The sequence below is a fragment of the Telopea speciosissima genome, chromosome 2, assembly GCF_018873765.1.
Source record: "Telopea speciosissima isolate NSW1024214 ecotype Mountain lineage chromosome 2, Tspe_v1, whole genome shotgun sequence".
NCBI lineage: Eukaryota > Viridiplantae > Streptophyta > Magnoliopsida > Proteales > Proteaceae > Telopea > Telopea speciosissima.
The window spans coordinates 57,334,954-57,355,902 of NC_057917.1; the positions used below are offsets into that span (position 1 = coordinate 57,334,954).

The 20,949-nt window shown below is 43.2% G+C and overlaps 1 protein-coding gene across 1 annotated transcript; it reads left to right on the forward strand.

The window, feature by feature from the left end:
* Positions 1–1,125: 1,125 nt before the first annotated feature.
* LOC122649480 (serine carboxypeptidase-like 50) lies at positions 1,126–2,534 on the forward strand. Its single transcript, XM_043842656.1, has one exon. The coding sequence runs from the start codon at positions 1,126–1,128 to the stop codon at positions 2,464–2,466; it is 1,341 nt and encodes a 446-aa protein (XP_043698591.1). The 3' UTR covers positions 2,467–2,534.
* Positions 2,535–20,949: the final 18,415 nt, after the last annotated feature.

The following is a 20,949-nucleotide window of genomic DNA, read 5'->3' on the forward strand; positions in this document are numbered from 1 at the left end:
TTGCCACTTTGATCAACACCAATTAGTTGAGACTTTTTTATCCAAAAAATAAAACTAAAACTTTAAATCTGTTTGATCAACACCAATTAAACTAAAACTTGAAATGTGAGGCCAAATTTATTATGATTTCTATTTCAAAATTGGATTGATTTCATGAACTAGTCAATAATTAGACTTTTTATCAAAAAATTGAAATTATTTTGACTGCATCAATATGAAATATTTTAGGAATAAAATATCTATTTGGTAGTTTAATTTTATAGAATAGATTTTCAATATTTTTTTGGGAACAAGGGTGGTGGTGGTGGTGGCGACGAGGTAATGGTAGTGGTGTCATGGAAATGGCGGCAATGGCACCCTGGCACTGGATGGTGGTGGCAGTGGTGGTGATGGTGATGGTGGTGGCACGACCATGGTGAAACCATTCTTCACCATTAGGAGAAGAACAAAACCAAAAGTTTGTTACCAAACAAGCAAAAACAAAAACCAAAAGTCACGTGTAACGTTACAAAAAGTTCATGTCTCCTTTTGCCAGCAAAAGATTCCATGTCCATTCCACAGACTCGCAGAGTCAATATGGCTCCAGTGTTCACATTTTCTACTGGTTTCCAATAAATCCATATACTTCAGTCATAAAACAGCGGAGGGAGAGAGAGAGAGAGAGAGAGAGAGAGAGAACGGTACAATAGAATAGTAGACTGGTAGAGTGACGGCGCCACCTCTCAAACTCATCAACATTAAGCTCCTCTTTGTCTTCTCCCTTCTAAGCTTCTATTCACCAGCCGATGCGGTGGGTGGTGGTGGCGGCAGTGGTGGTGATGGTGATGGTGGTGGCACGACCATGGTGAAACCATTCTTCACCATTAGGAGAAGAAGAAAACCAAAAGTTTGTTACCAAACAAGCAAAAACAAAAACCAAAAGTCACGTGTAACGTTAGAAAAAGTTCACGTCTCCTTTTGCCAGCAAAAGATTCCATGTCCATTCCAGAGACTCGCAGAGTCAATATGGCTCCAGTGTTCACACTCTCTACTGGTTTCCAATCAATCCATATACCTTCAGCCATAAAAAAGAGGAGAGAGAGAGAGAGAGAGAGCGGTACAGTAGAATAGTAGACTGGTAGAGTGATGGCGCCACCTCTCAAACTCAACAACATTAAGCTCCTCTTTGTCTTCTCCCTTCTCTGCTTCTATTCACCAACCGATGCGGTTCATCTCTTCCCTAAAAAATCACATCCCACGAAATCAGGTTACCTTCCTATCAATTCCACCACCAGTTCCGCCATTTTCTTCGTTTTCTATGAAGCCCAAAAACCCGTTTTCCGTTTATCTCAAACACCCCTCCTCGTTTGGCTCCAAGGAGGCCCCGGTTGCTCCTCCCAGCTCGGCAACTTCTTTGAGCTTGGCCCTTGGCGTTTAAATTCCAAACAAAATTGCAGCAAAAACCCAACTCTGGAACCCAATCCAGGTGCTTGGAATCGCAAATTTGGCCTTCTTTTCCTTGATAACCCCATTGGGACTGGTTTCAGCATCGCTTCCTCTCCGGCTGAAATCCCCAAAAACCAATACACCGTCGCCAAGCACCTTATCTCTGCTCTCACATCGTTTATCTCCTCAGACCCATTGTTCAAATCTCGCCCACTTTACATCACCGGTGAGAGCTATGCCGGTAAATACGTGCCGGCGGTTGGGTACTACATTTTGCAACAATCTTCGGAACTGAACTTCAAGGGAGTTGCAATAGGGAACGGGTTGACCCACCCTGTCTCTCAGGTGGCAACTCATGCCGCCACGGCGTATTACTCCGGCTTGATTAATGAGAAACAGAAAACCCAGCTTGAGGAAATTCAAGCTCAGGCTGTGAAGTTGACCCAAGAGGCTAAATGGAAAGAAGCAACAGATGCACGTGACAGGGTCTTGGGTTGGTTGAGGAATGCAACAGGGTTGGCTACCCTTTCCGATCTTAGGCGGAAGACCCCTTATGAAACAGAAATCGTTGGTGAATTCCTGAACAAGGACCAGGTAAAGAAAGTTTTAGGCGTAGATAAATCGATGGTTTGGGTGGATTGCAGTGAAGCTGTTGCGGATGTTCTACACGAAGATGTGATGAAGAGTGTGAAGTTTATGGTGGAGGAATTGGTGAAGAAGAGTAAGGTCTTGCTATACCAAGGGCAATTTGATTTGAGGGATGGAGTGGTTACGACTGAAGCGTGGGTGAAAGAAATGAACTGGGAAGGACTAGAGAGTTTTCTAATGGCAGAGAGGAATGTTTGGAAAGTGAATGGAGAACTTGCAGGGTATGTGCAAAAATGGGGAAGCTTAAGTGAAGTAGTTGTTTCAGGGGCTGGGCACCTTGTCCCTGCAGACCAGGCAGTAAGTTCTCAGGAGATGATTGAAGACTGGGTTCTGGATAGAGGACTGTTTCAAGATGAGAAAAAGAGCAATTCATCATCAAATTTCAGGGGCTAATCTTTGAGTTCCCCTCATGATTCTTCTACACGATACAACAAATGAAATCACACTGTGATTTTATCCTTCATACATGGGTGGGTGTGTAATGTGGGAATTATAATATCTGATTTTAGAGATTACTATTTATGTTTGCTGGAATACTAGAAGAATATATCCAGATGCCGAAGGAAGATTTACAATGTTTGATAGATTGATCTTCTATTCAGTTCATACCTCTCTGGTCAACACACACAGCTCAAATTGTACCTGGGTTTCCTAATTTCATTATAATCTATTTCCAGTAGATAATTGTCCAGATCCTTTTTAAAACCAAGGGTTAAAATGCCTGATTTGGCTGAGTTACTCCTACAATCCTATAATATTTTGGTTTACCAGTCATGGAGGTATTTGGTGAAAAAGATGCCTGCTCCTGTAAGTTTAGCTTATAGATATTATCTTCCTAACTGAAATTGTTGGTGAAAATTCTCATTCTGTTCTCTTATTCAATTGTTAGAAAAGGAATTCCAATTTAAAATTCTAAAACAATGTATACTTAGTTGGCTGGTTGTGAACCTTGGATTTGAAACTCCATTAGGTTTTCGATCAAATGGATGAGGTAAGTCTCACACTTCAAAACTTGAAGTATGGGGGGAGTGGAGTGGGGAGGTTTCAAGTCCCACTCAATCATGGGGATTAGTTTGTGAAGATACAGCAGGCAATTCCTGCAGTTCTTTAACTCTTAATAAGAATTCAAAGATAGAATCTGTCACTGAAAAGACCAGCAAGGAAGATGGACTTTCACCTCTCAGTTCTCCAAGTTAAGATTACTGGTCTAAATGTCCCACCATTTATCTGTTAAAAAACCAATCCATGGTGTCCATAGAAATCAATACTTATCATGCCTGAATCATCAAAAAAATGATAACATGAATCCTCCAGACTAAATCTTCTTCTGTTGGGAAATGAAAACTATAATAATTCATTAAAAAGAAGAAAGAAGATGGCTGGGTTCCAGCAAGCAGAGATGCTCTGCTAAACTAGGTTTGTCTAGTACAACTTGACGAGCCAAGCAGAGCACAATTGAGAAAAAAAAATTGCTCAATAAGAAAAATTGTGTTTCAAAAAGATATTGAATATTAAAAGTAATTCATTGCAAGAGGTTGAAGGTGATGGGTATTGTCCTATAGTTTGTGCACCTTAATCCAAAGCAGAATTAAGATTCTCATACAAAAAGAATTCTCACTGGATCTGTTTGTCTCCTCTTTCCCTGTAGTCCTATGTGTGATAAGCAACAAATTAATTATAAGCCCAAGCAGAGAAAGATACAACCAGCTGCAAGAAGCAAGCTCACAAAACCTCACATGATCAGTGAGCATACCATTCCATCAGTGAGTATTATTCTTTGAATATTTACAATCTAAGGTTTATGAGTATTTCTTAATAGACTTAACCTAAAGCATTGTGAAGCCTTGAAGAGATACTGCTTTGGATGTCATTAATTCCACCCCACTAATGCAATCACATGCATATTCAAAAGGGAGGAAATGGTTGTTATAAACTTGAAAACCCAACCACCATATTCAAAAGGGAGTGATGGTCTTGGAGTAGTTTTGCATGTGAAAATATACTCGAAATAACCTGATTTGGTTTGAAAACCTGCAAGCTGGCTAACAAAGTTATGGTTTGAGGGGCACGGGATGAAGAAGCAATAGTAAAACTAAAAATTAAATGCACAGCCTGATTGAAATATTGCAATTCACAACATATGAGAAAATAGACATCAAGAAATGAAGTGAGCAGGCAAAAATTACGGAAAAATATGGGAAAGAGATCCCAACAATAGAAATTCTGTAGACAAGGATTATGATCGACTTTATGTGTTGCTTTCCATCACTTAATGGAATATACTGAACTCTTCAGAAAATTGGACACCCATAAGGGTGGATTCATTTTTTGCACCACTGATGAAGCCCCTCATCTGTTATCACTGCAAGTCGCATTAAATATCCCATCTCTTCCTGCCATTTTAATTAACCAGAAAAAGAACTTCCCATCCCATCCTGCCATGCATTACCAGTACAAGAATGGACCATTCCTGCTAGGCCAAATCCCTGCAACTGTTTATTAGCTACTGTTATGTGTCTCAAATTTTTGTACCCATTTTCGAAGATTGACCTGCACCTACATTTTTTGGTGTCAACCTGAATGAGAATATTTTCTGACGACTCTGATGGTAGTGGAGGGCTTATGGGGTGAAGCCCCGTGGGTGGTACGACCCGACCCATTTGAAGGAGTATTGTCCTGTTTTCGTGTCTTGTTGTGCAAGCAAGAAAGAAGTGTGATTTGGGGTATTCATGTGTTAGGGTTTTGAGAAGAGACCAATTTAGGTGTTCTTGAGAGATCTTCATTGTATTTTCTTTAATTACATAATGAATCATTTTTCAACTTCACCTGTAGACGTAAATACATCATATTGATGTATGGACAATGTTAAATTTGTGTGTTATCTTTCTGTTTTGTTTTCTTCATGTTTTTTTGGTGTTTGTTTTAACAGCTACCTTTCCATCAATATACTTAATAACACTAAAAAAAAAGATGTAGGAACATGCATGCAGAGACAGGGTTTCCTTGTCTTTTTTGAAGTGGTATCAAGTGTATTTTTGAAAAAGTAGCTTAAAGAGTTGCAGGATTTGGCTAAGCAGGATTGGTCCTGTCATTTATCATTTAATCTTTGCAAATGTTCAATAGAATATGATAAATTTGGAAATTTTGATGCATGAACATGATTGCAAAGACAAGGACATTACTATTACACTGCAACAACCATAAGGAATTTCCCTGTCCCTAGTGAAACCCATTCTGCATGATCAAAAGCAGAGGAGAACTCTAAAAAACTATTTGACTAGAGCTACAGAATCCCAATGAGCTTGTATATGTGCTCAAAACACTGCTTATATGCTGCTTAATCTCTTCTTCCCATATTGAGTTGCTCCAGAGTACAGCCTTCACAAATTCTTGCTATTTGGTTGAACAGTTCATTCTAACTGTCTCATCAATGTGATACTTCTTGTATTGTCCATAATTTTAAACAAATTATATCAACCGAATGAAACTGAACAATGAATGCATTAGGTAAATAAATGTAAGTTTTTATCCATTTTGAGCTTAATTCCTTAATCATCTTAGTTTGATGGATAGTATTTTATTTTACCACACAAATGAATGTTGAGTGAGTGCATTAAGGAGCTACAAGCTATGGTCATACCAAGTGCATCCCAATTGGATAGAGTGTAAGTGAAATAGACCTTCAATGCCACATATAGAAAACCTACAAGCTGGCTAAAAAGGTTATGGTTTGAGGGCACAAGAGGATGAAGCGATAGTAAAACAAAAAACTAAAATCACAGCCTGCTTGAAATATTGCAATTCAAAACATATGAAAAAATTGGCCTCAAGAAAAGATGTGAGCAGGAAAAAATTATCGAAAAATATGTGGAAGAGATCCCAACATGAGTTGTGTGTATTAGGATTGCTTTCCATCACTCTAACAGCACCAATGAAGAAGTCTCTCTCATCTGTTATCACATTGAATCTGAACAGGTATTTGGTTAAGCTGTAATGGTCTTAACATTTATCATTTAATCTTTGCTAATGTTCAATAGAACGATGATAAATTTGAAATATTGATGTTTTGTGGATGCTATCCGACATTATTTTTTTTTGGTAACCCTATAGGACACTGTTGAGACACAGCATCTCCATCAAATCCGCCTCAGGAAAAATTCATTTTCCTTATTCACAAACCCACACTACAGAATCAAAAGCGCCAATGTGGATCTGTTATATGTGCTCAAAACACTGTGAACCCAGTACAGATATATTTGTTGACTTTTATTTTCTGATTAATTGGTGACCTCTAAGTGATCACTAGTTCGTTAGAGATAAACATTTGCAGAGGATTCTTCCTCAGGGTAGCTGAACTCCATTAATCGAAAAAAAAAAAAAAAGAATCTTAACCATGATTCCAAGTTTCATTCTTTTGACTACTACCATTACAAACCGGTTGTTATGGCCTCATCCTATGGATGAACCAGTTCAATCAATGATAAAGAAATGATCTAAGATCCTATAAACTAGAAGAAAACCAGTAGCAACCCAAAAAACACTCAAAGATCAACGAAAAACTAACCCAGAAAAGGCAATAGAAGAAAAGAAACATGTAATGGCTTTTGGAGGCGGATTAGTGGATGAATAATGAGTTGGGAAGGTAGAGAATCTGAACAATGAGAAGAGGAAACCTTCTCAGACCAAATCCGCCACCGAAAACCCAACCCATAAAGCACATAACCCGTACTATGATGCCATCTTGGTCTAGGACTCCGTATGCAGGGCACCCTGCAGAAGACCTGCAGGTATTTTCAGAGCAACAGGTTTGACTTTTTGTGTCACTGCTCTCCCCATTTGCATCGGAGCCCTTTACTTTCTTCTACATCGAACAGATTGAAATACAGAAAAAATTGAAACAAGAACAACAAAACGAAAAACCCCAAGAGATCTCCCATGGCCACAACCTAAGCTCATTATTAAACCACAAACCCAATCTGAAAACCCTAATACAGGGAAGAAGGCGCACAAGCAATTTATATGGCCGCCCGTGAGTGCTGCAGCATACCGCATTGACGAGATGAGGCTTTGTTGAAAAGAAAAACTACAATAATACCACGGAAAGAGCGTTTCAAAAATCGGCCGATGCCGAACCGATTCTCATCGATCTAGAATGGGCTTATGTGGAGTGTCCGATCAGGATCAATCCAACCAATTCAAACATCTGCAAGGAAGACATGTGGCAGCAACAGCAAGTGCATGATAGACACATGGCAGATATATAATGAATTAAAAAACAAAAGAACAAAGATCGAAAAAATGAGGGAGCATGGTTTGAGGTATCGGTATCGTATCACCAGTATTTGGTGATACGTAACTAAAGCGTCAGAAATCCTGCTGGAGTGAGTTCTTCCTGCAAGACAGAGATTAGCAGAGAGTACCGGGCGTCGCCGGTGATCTCACTCCGATGCTTAAGTTAGATCTTTGAGCAATAGTCAATTTAATGAGTGTTCAGATGGATTAGTCGTGTGTTACCTCTCGTATTTAAGGTGGTTGAGAGTTTGAGTTATGCTTGAATTGGAAAGCTGGAATTCTGGAGTGGAGTGAGACCGTTGGAGAGTGTAATTCGAAGATAATGTTTATCCGTTGCTTCCCACGTGCTTGATTAGGCGTGACATGGCGAAAGTCTCGGACCCTGTTGGTCCATGATAGACTCATGGTGCCTTATGTAAGCCGCATGGGTTATTCCCTTCTTTCTTAGTGTTATTCCAAGAAGACGAGTTATGCGCCCCCAGCGCAAAGCGGGGTGCGTGCGCTTGCAATCAACGAGCTCGAGGCCCTAACCTGGCTTGACGACCACTATAGCTCATTCTTATCGAGCCCGTTTCCATATCCCAACACGAGGCCCCCACTCCCCTGAACGTGGACATTCAGGGGGGTCAGGTTCACTTCTCTTTTTGACAATTACCCCGGCGCACGTGCCTCAACAATTAGGCAGTTGAGTGTGATTTGTCGCTCCAGCGGCTTTTTGACACGTGTCTGAAACCCTAGAGGTGTCTCGATTCGAGGCGACGCTTGACGTTCCTTCTTTGCACTGACACGTGGTCGTAGGCATTATGATCTCTGGGCTAGGCCTACAGTTGGTTGATCCTCGTCACGCTAAGCCCCCCATTGCTTTTCAGCCACGTGGATTGAGCTTTAATTACCTCGAGCCATCCCAAATGTTGGCTACCTTCAGCCATTCGAGGGGTCGCGTCCCTGAGCCATTGGATTGGGAAGTGTTTCTTCTTCCTTATAAACTAGAACTTCACTTTTTTACAACAATCTTTTACTGTCTCTCGTTCATTTTGGGGATTTTTACTCTCTGTGCTTCCTGTTGTCGCTGCTGCGTTTATTCCGGCAATCATTGCGTCCAAGGATTCTGGTGCTCTTCTGGTGGAGTCCCTCCTTCACGAACATTCGTCATGTGCTCCGATCTTATTACATCCTCCGCTCTCGATCTCTACCGCCCTTTATCAGTAAGTTACTCTTTAGTCATGTCTTCTCCTTCGTCAGAGTCTGCTAGGGGTTCTGGCAATGCTGCCGAATCGAGTGGCGGTTCTGACCCTAAAGTGAGTTTCGAGGGGGCCCAAGAGGAGCGATCTGCACTCTTTGGGTCCAAGAGGTTTGCTGCCCGGGCCCAACGTCTGACCCGGGGCTCCGCCGCTCGGTCCAACGGCGGGCCAGTGTCGGATGAGATTTCTGTAGAGCATAGTGCTGACGGCGGCGGTGCCTCTGGTGTTGATGAAGAGGAGGAGGCCCTAGTGAGACCTACCAGTGTGGCAGCCTTTAAGAGTACCATGACTGCAGAGTCCCTAGCTGCTCTTCACACCCAATACAGCTTTCCCCCATGGGTGGAGACATGGGTTCTTATAAGAGCCGAGAGGGCGAACACCCAACGGCCAAACACTGTATGCCTGTACGAGGTCGCCTTTCAGTGCGGCTTACGATTCCCCGTCCATCGCTTTATTCTGGAAGTGTTAGACCATTTTCAGATTTCCCCAGGCCGGTTAGTAGCGAATGCCTGGAAGCACCTCCTTGGCTTCTACCTGTACTTTACCCAGCTTGGCCGTGAGGCCTCCTGGGCGCTTTTTCTTTACTACTACCACTTGAAGTCGACCGGCGGTGAGTGGTTCTACCTGGCCTTGCGTAGTACAACGGGGTCTTATAGACCTAAGGCGTCTGTTTCTCATATGCCCGAATCTACGAAGAAGTGGAAGGATCGCTTTTTCTTTACACGTATCGAGGGCAATCCTTTCTGAGCGGAGTGGAGACCTATACGCAAACGAAGGTCTGCTGGTTGAACGTGGACTGAGTTCAGCGCAGGGTGAGTCCCTACCATAGAGAACTTGTTTCCTTAACGGCCACGAGCTATTTCTGACTTGAATTTATCCTTCTTTCAGTGGACTACGAGCCTGACGCCAACGAGCTTCGCGGAGATGCCGTATCGGCCAGATAGAAAGCCTTGGAGAGGCAATCTAGGCATTCGCCTCGCCCTTCGCTCCCTGGCATTTCAATAGGAGGTTCGGCCCTCCCCGGTGGCTTCCAAAAGAAGTAGGAGGCCTCCTCCAAAGGGAAGGAGACTGCTGAGAAGGTTGGTGCCGCTCTTTCGCCCAAGGTCCCCTAGAAGAGGACTCGTGAGTATGTGGCGAGCTTCGATCCTCCCCCGAAAAAAGCTGCACGAGTTGTGGGGTCCCTAGAGAAGACTGTCCAGGTTTCGAAGGCTTCAAAGACAGCCCCTCAAGACCTCACCAAGGGGAAATCTGGCAAAGGTGAGACGGGCGTTCTGCCTCCTCCTAAGGGGAAGAAGCGTCTCAAGTTTCAATGGGAGGTTTATGAGGGTGATTCCTCTCTCCACTCTCCTCGTGTTGCTTGGGAGTTGATGGATCACGGGCCTTTCGGGGACGTTGACGAGTTTCGAGGCCGGTCGGATGATGAACTCCTCAATTCGTTCGTGTTGGATTTCTCTAGGGTAAGCCTCGAGCTGGGTTGATTCTTTCTCGGGTTTGCTTAAGGCATTTCTGATACTGTCCTGTTCTCTGTAGGTTACTCGGGGAGCAAGCGAGGTACGGCGGCATGTAGCAAGCCTGTTTGCCTCTTACGAGGAGGAGAAAAAGATGAGAGTGGCTGCAGAAGAGCAGACGGTAGTCGCTGGGACCACCATTTCTACCATGACTGGGGCGGCCAAGGGCCATGAGGATGCGATCAAGTCTTTTACCAAGCGCATCGAGGAGCTGGAGGTACAGCTGAGGCTGGCGAATAACAAGACCCAGTTGGAGAGGCGGAAGACCGCCACCATTCAGGGAGATTTTGTTGCATTTCAAGATGGGCAAGCCCGGGTGATCGAAGATGCCGTTAGGGTGGCCCTGAAAGCCTTTAAGTGTTCTGATGAGCTGAAAGATCGCATGAAGGAGGTGAGTCGCAAGGGCTATAGGACTGGAGTCGACGACACCGTGAAGCACGTTCTTGAGAGGACCCCTGGTTATGACTTCTCCGGTTTTGGCTATTACATTCCTCCCGTTCCGGCGACCCCGGACGTGCCAGAGGCAGTGGAGGATCCTGCGGTCCTGGACGACCTCCCTGCTGCGATGTCTCCTCCTGCTGTCGTCTCGCCCTCCGCGGGCGAACTTGTTCACCCTGCTTCTCCTCCAACGGACATGACCTTGGCCCCTGTGGACCCTACTTCAGACCCTCCTCCAACCGACCTATCTCCAACGAGTGCAGCTGCTGCTTCTGATCCTCCAACTTCTGATCCTCCGACCAGCAATTGAGAACCCCAATGTTTTTTACCCTCTTTTAACTTTTTTCTTTTCTTTTCTTTTTTTTTTTTTTTTTTTTTTTGGAGACATGTAAATATTTAGCTTGCCATCAATGAAACATATCTTTTCTAAGTGTTGGAGCACGTATTTTTCTCTTTTCTTCGTCCTTCTTACGCGAGCTAGCTGTTTCCTTAGGTCGCACCTCCTTTATCACTTTTCTGGGCCGGGATCTCTTGTCTAACCCTTTGATATTGATTCCCTTGCGATGCTTCACCCTTTTTCATGATGTAAGTGTTATTATGACGTTGAATCTTTCCCAAATATTCCTTGCGAATTTCCCACGTCAGCATTTATTGCCTTTCTTTTTTGATTGACCTTTGATTCTCTCTTGCCATTCATGAGAGCAATCTTTCCAACTGCCTTTTTGATAATCACGCTTTTCAAGTTTCTTGGAGAGATCTTACGCCAATGGGGGCTGGACACGTGCCTTGGTGGATATGGGAATTGAATTGTTACCCCTATATCCGTGCCACCCTTAACTTCCTGGAGAGACTTGAGGCCAGTAAAATCTGGCCATGTGGCCCACGACACGGTTCACCCTTTTCGCGGCTCTGGACTTTGAGCTACCATTCTTCTGCGCCCATACCTTTCCCATGTCTACAGGAAGCGTGAGCCAATGGGACTAGACCACGTGGCTCAAGGCTTTATTCATCTTTTGAGTGATTTAGGACTCTGAACCGTTGCCCTTCCTCTTTAAATAGAGTCTAAGTCCTTCAACCCTGGCGTCGTTCACAGAATCATGGCTTATTCTACTATCTTGCGGCTTCTTTCCCACCTTTGGGGTTTACTTCTCTTTTCCCCTGCGTGGCTTTGCCATCTTTTCAGATATAGAGGCTTCAAATTCTGGGAGCTTGATCCCTTCATTGGTGTTTATTTTTTGCTTCAATCTTCCATCGGCATTGGCCCTTACAGCTTTAATCCTCGATCGACATATCTTGTCTTTCGATCGATTGGCCGTGGGGCATCCCCTTTGTGTTTCCTTCCATACCAATCTCGTTGGAGTGGTGGGGTTACATCAAAGGGGTGGAGAATCTTGAGGAGACCGCTCCCTGCTCCTTTTCACTATTAACATATCTGGCAAGTTGTGGTGTGGAACCATTAAGTGCGCCGGAGGACCTAAGGCCGTAGCCCACTCCTGTAGTTCAAGGTCTTCACTCCTGGTGGAGATAGAGGGGTGATGATTGAGCTTCTTGAGTCCCAGAGCATTTGTATGGTGAATCCCATTTGACCCGGCATTCTTCTCCTGATTCTCCGGGTCACTTAGTGACAGAAGCTTTTGACGAGCTCAACATCGATTTATCCGATGTTGTTGTTATGCTACTCATGTCTCACATTTGGCGGCCCCTGGTGCTTGTGCTTCATCAACCTTCTTTTGTTAGAGTGCGCCTGAACGGGTTACTTCGAACTTCTGTGTCTGGTGGACATTAGTTTGCCACGTTTTCTCATTACAAGTTGTTGTATTTGTGCTGAGAGCGATCTCTGTATATCACAATCTTCTCATGTACTTGTATCTTCTGTAAATATCAATAAAGGATTCTTTTATTTTTTTACTGGCATTTCCTCTATCTTTTTTGAGACTTTTGTACTGCCATTCCTTGGTGTTTGCGTAACGGCTTAGAGAAACCTTTAGACTTTCGTGCTGACCTCTGTGGGCAGTCCTTCTTATTAACCCAGCGAGCTAGACTTTCGTGCTGTCCTATGAGGGCAGTCTTTCTTGCTAACTCAGCGAGCTAGACTTTCATGCTGTCCTCTGTGGGCAGTCTTTCTTGCTAACTCAGCGAGCTAGACTTTCGTGTTGTCCTATGAGGGCAGTCTTTCTTGCTAACTCAGGGAGCTAGGCTTTCGTGCTGTCCCATGAAGGCAGTCTTTCTTGCTTTCGTGCTATCCTCTGTGGGCAGTCTTTCTCGCTAACTCAGCGAGCTAGACTTTCGTGTTGTCCTATGAGGGTAGTCTTTCTTGCTAACTCAGGGAGCTAGGCTTTCATGCTGTCTCATGAAGGCAGTCTCTCTTGCTAACTCAGGGAAGCTAGACTTTTGTGCTGTCCTATGAAGGCAGTCTTTCTTGTTAACTCAAAGAGTTAGACTTTTGTAAAAAATTTGCACAGAATCTGGAGCGTGAACTACTATTTCATTAATCAAAGATAATTGTTGTTTACAATGACCACTTATTGGAAATTTTTTTTCAGATTCTCTGAATTTCATGGTCGTGGTATCTTATTGCCCCCCGGGGTCTTCAAGCGATAGGTTTCTGGCCTGATTTTCTTAGAGATCACATATGGCCCTTCCCAGTTTGCATCCAACTTGCCTTGATGCTGTGGTTGGGAGGCACTTACTTTTCGTAACACTAAGTGTCCAGCTCTGAATGTCCTTGCTTTGACCTTGGAATTGTAGTAGCTGGCCGTCCTCTGCTTGTAAGCCACGTTCCTCATCAACGAGTCCTCCCTGACTTCATCTAGCAATTTCAGGTTGGCCCTCAACCCGTCCTGGTATGTTCTTTCATTAAAGTTTAGACTTCTCAATGATCCCACTACAACTTCCACCGGGGCCAGTGCTTCTATCCCATCGGTAAGCCAGAACGGGCTCTCCCCCGTAGGTGTTCGAACGGTGGTTCGATATGACCATAATACGCTGGGGAGCTCATCTACCCACCTCCCTTTTGCTTCAGTTAGCCTTCTTTTTACTCTTGCGAGCAGGGTACGGTTGGTGATTTCTGCTTGACCGTTTGCCTGGGGATATGCAACTGAGGTCGTTCAATGTTCGATGCCGTATTGGGCACAGAACGCTCCAAACTGTGGGTTGTCAAACTGCTTCCCATTGTCTGTCACCAGTATCTTTGGTAGGCCGAATCTATAGATAATTCTATCTCTAAAGGATTTTTCCATCTGTTGTCGCGTAATCTTTGCTAATGGCTCTGCCTCTACCCATTTGATGAAGTAATCTACGACGACCACGAGATATTTTCTTCCCCCTGAGGCCGGGGTGAAGTTGCCTAGTATATCCATCCCCCACATGGCGAAGGGGATTGGACTAAGTATGGAAGTTAGTTCTGTAGCGGGTTGTCGTGGTATGTCCGCGAACTTTTGGCACGGCTCGCATCTTCTTACGTACTGAATCGCCTCCTTTTGCATGTTGGGCCAGTAGAGCCCTGTTCTCAGTATTTTGTAAGCCAAATGCCTTCCCCCCATATGACTACCACATATGCCTCGATGCACTTTAGCCAGGGCGTTCAGAGCATGTGTGGGGGTCAGACATTTCAGCAACTGACCCGAAACTGACCTTTTATATAGCTCATTCTCTATCAGCGTGTACCATGCTGCTCGACCTCGAACCTTACGGGCTTCGACCTTATATTTGGGTAAGATGTCATCTTGTAAGTACGCGATAATTGGGTCCATCCAGCTGGGCTCGATCTCAGCCTGCGCAACCTCTTGAATTAAGTGGGCGGGTGCATCGAGCTGCTCAATATATACTGAGCCATCGAGCTGGGCTAACTCTTCTTTGGATAGTCGTGAGAGCGCGTCTGCTTTCTCGTTTTCGCTGCACGGCACCCTATTTATCTCGAACGTCTCGAACGAGCTTACTAACTTCTTGGCTTCTTTTAAATATGCTGTCATTCGATCGTCCTTAGCTTCATAGTCTCCATTGACCTAATTCACGATTAGTTGCGAGTCAGCCCGTACGGTCAGCCTTTTGACCTGTATGGCCCTGGCAGTTCTCAGTCCTACAATCAATGCTTCGTACTCGGCCTCGTTGTTTGAGGCAGGGAAGATCAGCCGTAGCGTGAACTGTATCTTGAATCCTTCTGGGTTTGTTAGGATGAAGCCAGCTCCCCTGACCTCCACGTTACTCGACCCATCTACGAACATGGTCCAAGACGACTCCTGGCTGGGCTCTGCTTCTGTCGTGTTCTCCTGTTCTTACTCGTTCTCGTTCTATGTGCATTCAACCATGAAGTCTGCTAGGGATTGTCCCTTGATAGCTGTTCTGGGCTTATACTCGATCTGATATTCGCTCAGCTCTACTGCCCAGGCCGTTAATCTCCCAGATATGTCGGGCTTATGGAGTACCTTTTTTAAGGGTTGGTCAGTCATGACCGCTATTGGATAGGCTTAGAAGTACGGCCTTAGCTTTAGGGCTGCTTTCACCAGTGTGAATGCTAGCTCCTCGATCTTAGGGTAGTAAGTTTCTGCATCTTACAGGATATGGCTGACATAGTACACGAGCTTTTGAACTCCGTCTTCCTCTCTCACCAGGGTAGCGCTTACGGTTACTGGTGACGTCGCCAGGTACAAGAGCAGCTCCTTTTTTGGTACTGGACGTGTCAGGAGCGGCGGGTTGGCGAGGTAAGCTTTGAGGTCTTCGAAAGCTTTCTAACATTCTTCTGTCCAGGCGAAGCCCTTCACATCCTTCAGGTTCTTCAAGGTTTTGAAGAAAGGTAGGCATTTGTCTCCCGAGCGAGACACGAATCGTGCTAGTACTGCGATCCTTCCATTCAACCTTTGTAACTCGGTAGGCTACTCAAAACCTAATCTTAACAATTTTCTCACCTTAAGCAACCTATAAAAGGGCTTGCACACGACTATGGCATCAATCCAGAGATTTGGGTTGGATTTTTGGAAAAATCCAAACCCTAATCGATTTTTTTTTCTTCTCTCAAACCATACATGGATCGATCTTACTAGATAGGGCTTAGTTTACATCCTTTGAGTTGTCACATGCCATATTTACTTGTTTCTTATGATTCAAACTTCCAACCACAACATTTGAAAAATTCTTTTTTTTTTTTTAAGTTTATAGCATGCTCCACGATCGATTAAACCCATTACTTGCTTGAACCCACTGTTTTGTATGAAATATCAAGTCCTAGGCATAATATGACCATGAATCTTCATTATTTATCATGTCATTCACATAATGGCCATGCCTTTCCTTTTTCCCCAATTTCTTAGATCACAATTTGATAAAAATCAGAATTTTCTAGCCTAAGAAATCCTGCTGTAACTTAATTGCCTTGGGAAAAGAATCAAAGGCTAGGTTTTAAACCTCATAACCTTACATTGATCATCTACTTAGGCCTTAGCATTCAAGGTATTAATTTGCTATCTACTTGGCTCTTGGCTGGACGTTAAAACAATCAATGACCCCAAGAACACGACGTGCACGCGTTGAACAAGTTGCACCAACTGTCCTAGATCCACTATGATTTCAAAAGATAGAGGACTAAGAGCTTTACCAAGACTACTTCCACTTCAAAAATATAGTGGAAGGGCAGGATGTAGTGTTGGATGATCTCAAAGCTTACAAGTTGGGGCAGAGATTTGAGGAATTAGGGTGGGATAACCTTCTCAACCTTCCTGAACCATACTACCCAAAACTCATTCGACATTTTTATGCAAATCTGGATACCGAGAACCCGGTCACACAAAATTATCGCGTTGTTTCATATGTCAAGGGGGTCCCTATTGCCTTCACAGTAGAACAACAAGCCGACATTATTAATGTGTCTATTGCGGGAGCAAAGACCTATTGTTCATCGAGAAAGAACCCATATACTTTCATCAAGCGGGAAGTATTGACATTCTTACGGCCATCAGGTGGTTGAACCTGTGAGTGGTGGATGGCTTCGATGAGGTCATGAAGCAACTCTCCGACCAGACTCGACGCCAAGAGGGTATCGAGAAAGAGGTAGATGACATCAACACCTTTCTTGGTTGCGGTGGTGGCGATGGTGCAAACGACTAGCCCAGCTTTCTCTCAACAAATTAAAGTTATCTCGGATCAGTTCTTCTAGTTCTTGTCTTAGGATAGATATTTGTGGAGCTCTTTTACTTTTCCTTTAGTTTTTTTTTTTTTTTTTTTTTTTTTTTTAGTTTGTTTGGAACAACTGGGAACTTTTAGAAATGGTAGACTTGTATATTTAATCTGAGATGAACAGAATCAAATGTTTTGAGTTGGAACAAATGGGATCTTACATTCTGAGTTGGGAAAGGCACAGTTATGCCCAAACAAAGAATCTGAAATAATTATGGTGTTTAGATTGGTATCTTTTGATTGAGCAAGATGAAGTCATATGTTTTTGTTGGAATGGATGAAATCATGAATATTGAAATGAGAAAGATATGGTTGCCTTTCAGGAAGATTTGGAATAACTGGATATTTGTAATTAATCTTATATGTATCTCTATGTATTTGCTTAATTCTCTCTTGTTTAAATCATTGTTGATAATTGTGCTTAGTTATAATTGATTCATTATTGTTTATGAAATATAACATATAATCGCCCATCTATTACCTACTTAGGACTCAACTAAGCAATTACACAGTTGTAGCTTAACAGCCTATGATTCAAGTCCTAAGTTCCATGTTGTCTATTGTCTTCTAAGTTCTTGTTTCACCACAATGAGTCTTCTCCTATGTCTGCACACAATCATTCATGTTCTTGAATATTTTTTTGTTTAGAACCTAATTGTGAAGAGTAAATCAAGAGTCTGCGAGACTGTGGTCGGTGGAGAGCAATATTGCTCTGATACCACTCTGTCACGCCCCTATTCCAGACAAGGAATATAATACATTATAAGGGGTGATTAGGACGATGCGTGTCATCCTACTAAGCTGCCAGGATCACTGACACAGTGTCCCAACGCACAGTCATAACCAATATTAAAGCGATATAATATCAGAGTGCGAAAAGAGAATATTACATTCCAAAAGATCAATAGTTTTGTGGAAGTCTATAAAATCAAACAGTTACAAGATATTCAAAGGCTAAATGATAAGTACTGTAATTAATACATTTTCCATGACCATCTAATAACCATCAACAAGGGTATAATAGTAAATATTTATACATGGGCTTTAAGCCCTAAAATAATTAGAAAAGGGACCAAGTCCCAACCATCAATATGCCCTGTAGGCAACATCATTTCGAGGACATCGATCACGGTGCTCCTCCGCCACTTGCATCATAATCTAAAAAGTGTGCACATGAGGGGGGTTAGCTCCAGTGAGTTAGTGAGGGGATAGGGAGACACAAACACACAGATCACATAGTCCAATGATGCATGCATATGTTAAATAAATTTTTTACCTATCATCACAACTAAGTCAATGGTATATGCTACTGTGATAACTCGGAAGACACTATGGGTCACTTATCTTATCACCACAATGAAACCTCAATTGTCACTAGGGGGCCTACGCCGGTCGAAGCCTCCAAGACCACCCAGTGATAAACCCCAATAACTATTACTACCATGATTGACCTCTCCCACCTCCACAGAATTTCGGGGTTCTGGTTACCCAACACCTAAACCCCTATTGGTAAGGGTCGTAGCATAAGGGTGCAAAATCCTAGCAGCAGATATACTACATGCAAGTCCTATCACCCCGAGAGGTAATCCGGGCGCATCAAATTTTCATCTGGTCTAGCACCCGGGTATCAGCACGGCACGGTGCATATAGTTCAATATAAAATTCAATAATAATGTATAACATATTCCAGGGTTCCGGCATCGACATTCACCAATACCGTAACCCAATAAGAAATGGAAAGCAACCACAACATCCTCATATCAATCATTTAATAAAGTATGCAAAATGCACAAACATGCTTAATAAATTATACTAATAGCATGATATATTATGCAAATATTAATAACAAACCCAAACAACCAAACCCACTCACCATATAAGTTATGTCCCGAAGTTACAAGTAATCGTCGCGATTAAGTAATATGCCACAAGATGAAAGTTTTAAACCTAAAAAAAGAGTGAGAATAGGGTTAAACAAGTACAGGGGAGGATTCTCAAAAGGTATCCCATAAATTACCTAAGTATAAGGTTTCAGAGGCAGGGTGATTTTATGGGTGGTCTCATACCCAATTCCTGAATCCACATGTAAATCCTAGCTAACCAGGGGCTTAGGAAGGTCTCTGCTAAGTGTGGTTTTACGGGTGATTTGTCTCAGAACATGAAATTGTACCTAAAACCGACTTTAATAGGGGCTTATTCAGGGGGTGGTTGCAAGGATGGTTTCTCGTAGGTCTTGAAACCATATGTAAAACCACATACCTGCAGAACCAAAAATTAAAAGGTTTCTCACCAGGGGTTTCCTTCCCAAGGGGTTTAAAGGTAAGAAGGCTTCAAGGAAGCTCCTCCCAGGTCCATTAGGGTTCTAAGACCTCACTAGGTCCATGTATCCCAAAGGATTCAAGAGGGAAACCAAGGAGAACCTAATCTATAGCTCAAATAGGGTAGAAACCCTAGGTTTCTCAAATAAAATGAGATTGAGAGCTTTAGATCAAGTCATGGAGTGAAATAACTCTACAATAACCAAAGCTAAGAGTTCCAATCGATCTTTGGGTTCCAAGACAAATCCTAGACCGAATCTCTCCCATTTCCCAGACCCCAAAACCCAAAATAGAAGAAGAGAGAAGGTTTTAATGTCTTACCTACCCCAAGGAAGTGGTGCTCCACGTTGAGGGCTCCAAGAAGTGAGATCTTCAAGCCACTAATCAAGCCTTTCCACTCTCCTTCCTTCTTGCTTCTTTCCTTCTTTTCCTCTCATTTCCTCTTTCTTTCTCTTCTTTCCCTTCTTCCCACGTTTTTGGTTGGAGGAGAAGTAATGAGAAATGAATGCTTCTCCCCCCCGTTTTGTCCTATTTATAGTAAGTGACTTGGATCCTTTAAGTCAAATGGGTCATGAGAACTAAATGGGTCGACCCACTAATTTTAAATAGAAAAGAACCAATAAAGGATAGGTCCATTTGGTTGGGCAAGAAATAGAATAAAATCCATTCTTGGGTCAAATAAACTTACATGGGCCACTTAAGTTAAATGGGTCAACCCAGGTTGGATGGGTCATTAAGCCAAATGGGTTATTTTAAGTTAAGTGGGTCAACCCATTAGTTCTAAATAGAAAATAAGATTATTAAAGAATGGAGTCCACATGATATGGAGACACAAGTCCTTCATAGGCTTCCCAAGGCAAGTGGGATCCACAAACAAAATATCTCATACTGAACTAAAATAACCCTGGAGGTCCAAACCTTGACCCGCACTTCGAGAACATCAAGGAAAAAGGGTAAATAAATAAGACAAAGGGGCTACATCTTATATCACAACTACCATGGTGCGTTACCCATGACCCTGAATAGTTTCCTCCACAGGCAAACCCGTACTGTGGTCAATAATTTTGTAGCTATGTTTGACCACCAGTGAGAACAGCTCACCAGCATATATGACAGTAGTAACCGCACGTCACGGGAAGAAAATAATAATTAATTAAACTCTCGGGGTGCGGATATAACACCTAGTTCACCATCCTTTGGTAGTTTGCTCCCGCGTTCTTCAGCCCAAATGGCATCACTAGGTAGCAAAAGTTTTCCTGGTCTGATCGAAAAGCAGTGTATGCTTCATCTCCTTCTTTCATTAGGATCTGGTTGTACCCAGAGTAAGCATCCATGAAGCTTAACCTTTCATGCCCTACTGTCGCATCTATCAGTAGGTCGATCTGGGGCAATGGATACTCATCCTTTGGACATGCTTTATTGAGGTCGGTGTAGTCCACGAACATCCTCCATTTCCCATTGGGCTTGGGAACCATTACCACGTTTGCGAGCCAGGTGGGAAATTATTCTTCTCTAATAAAGTCGGATGCCTTCAATTTCTCAATTTCTCCTTTCATCGTGGCCTGTCGTTCTGGCGCGAATGTCCTCCTTTTCTGCTGCACTGGCTTCCTGTTGGGATCCACGTGCAGAGCGTGCTGGGTATGCTTGGCATGTCAGCTACTGACCAGGCAAACACGTCCTTGTTCTTCTATAGGAAAGTGGTGAGCTCCCTCGCTTCTTCTTTACTTAGTGAGGACCCGATTTTCACAGTCCTTGTAGGGCTCTGTTCATCCAATGGGACCTCTACGAGATCCTCTACTGGCTCGCCCTGCTGATAGCACTTATCTTCTTTGCGGTTATCCATGACCTCCACTTGATAGGCCGTTCCTCTGTAGTTGCCCTTGATGCCTTTTAAGAATGCAGTGTGGCACT

What these genes read in the sequence shown, in the direction of transcription:
- LOC122649480 (XM_043842656.1), top strand. Translation starts at nt 1,126, where the DNA reads ATGGCGCCACCTCTCAAACTCAACAACATTAAGCTCCTCTTTGTCTTC.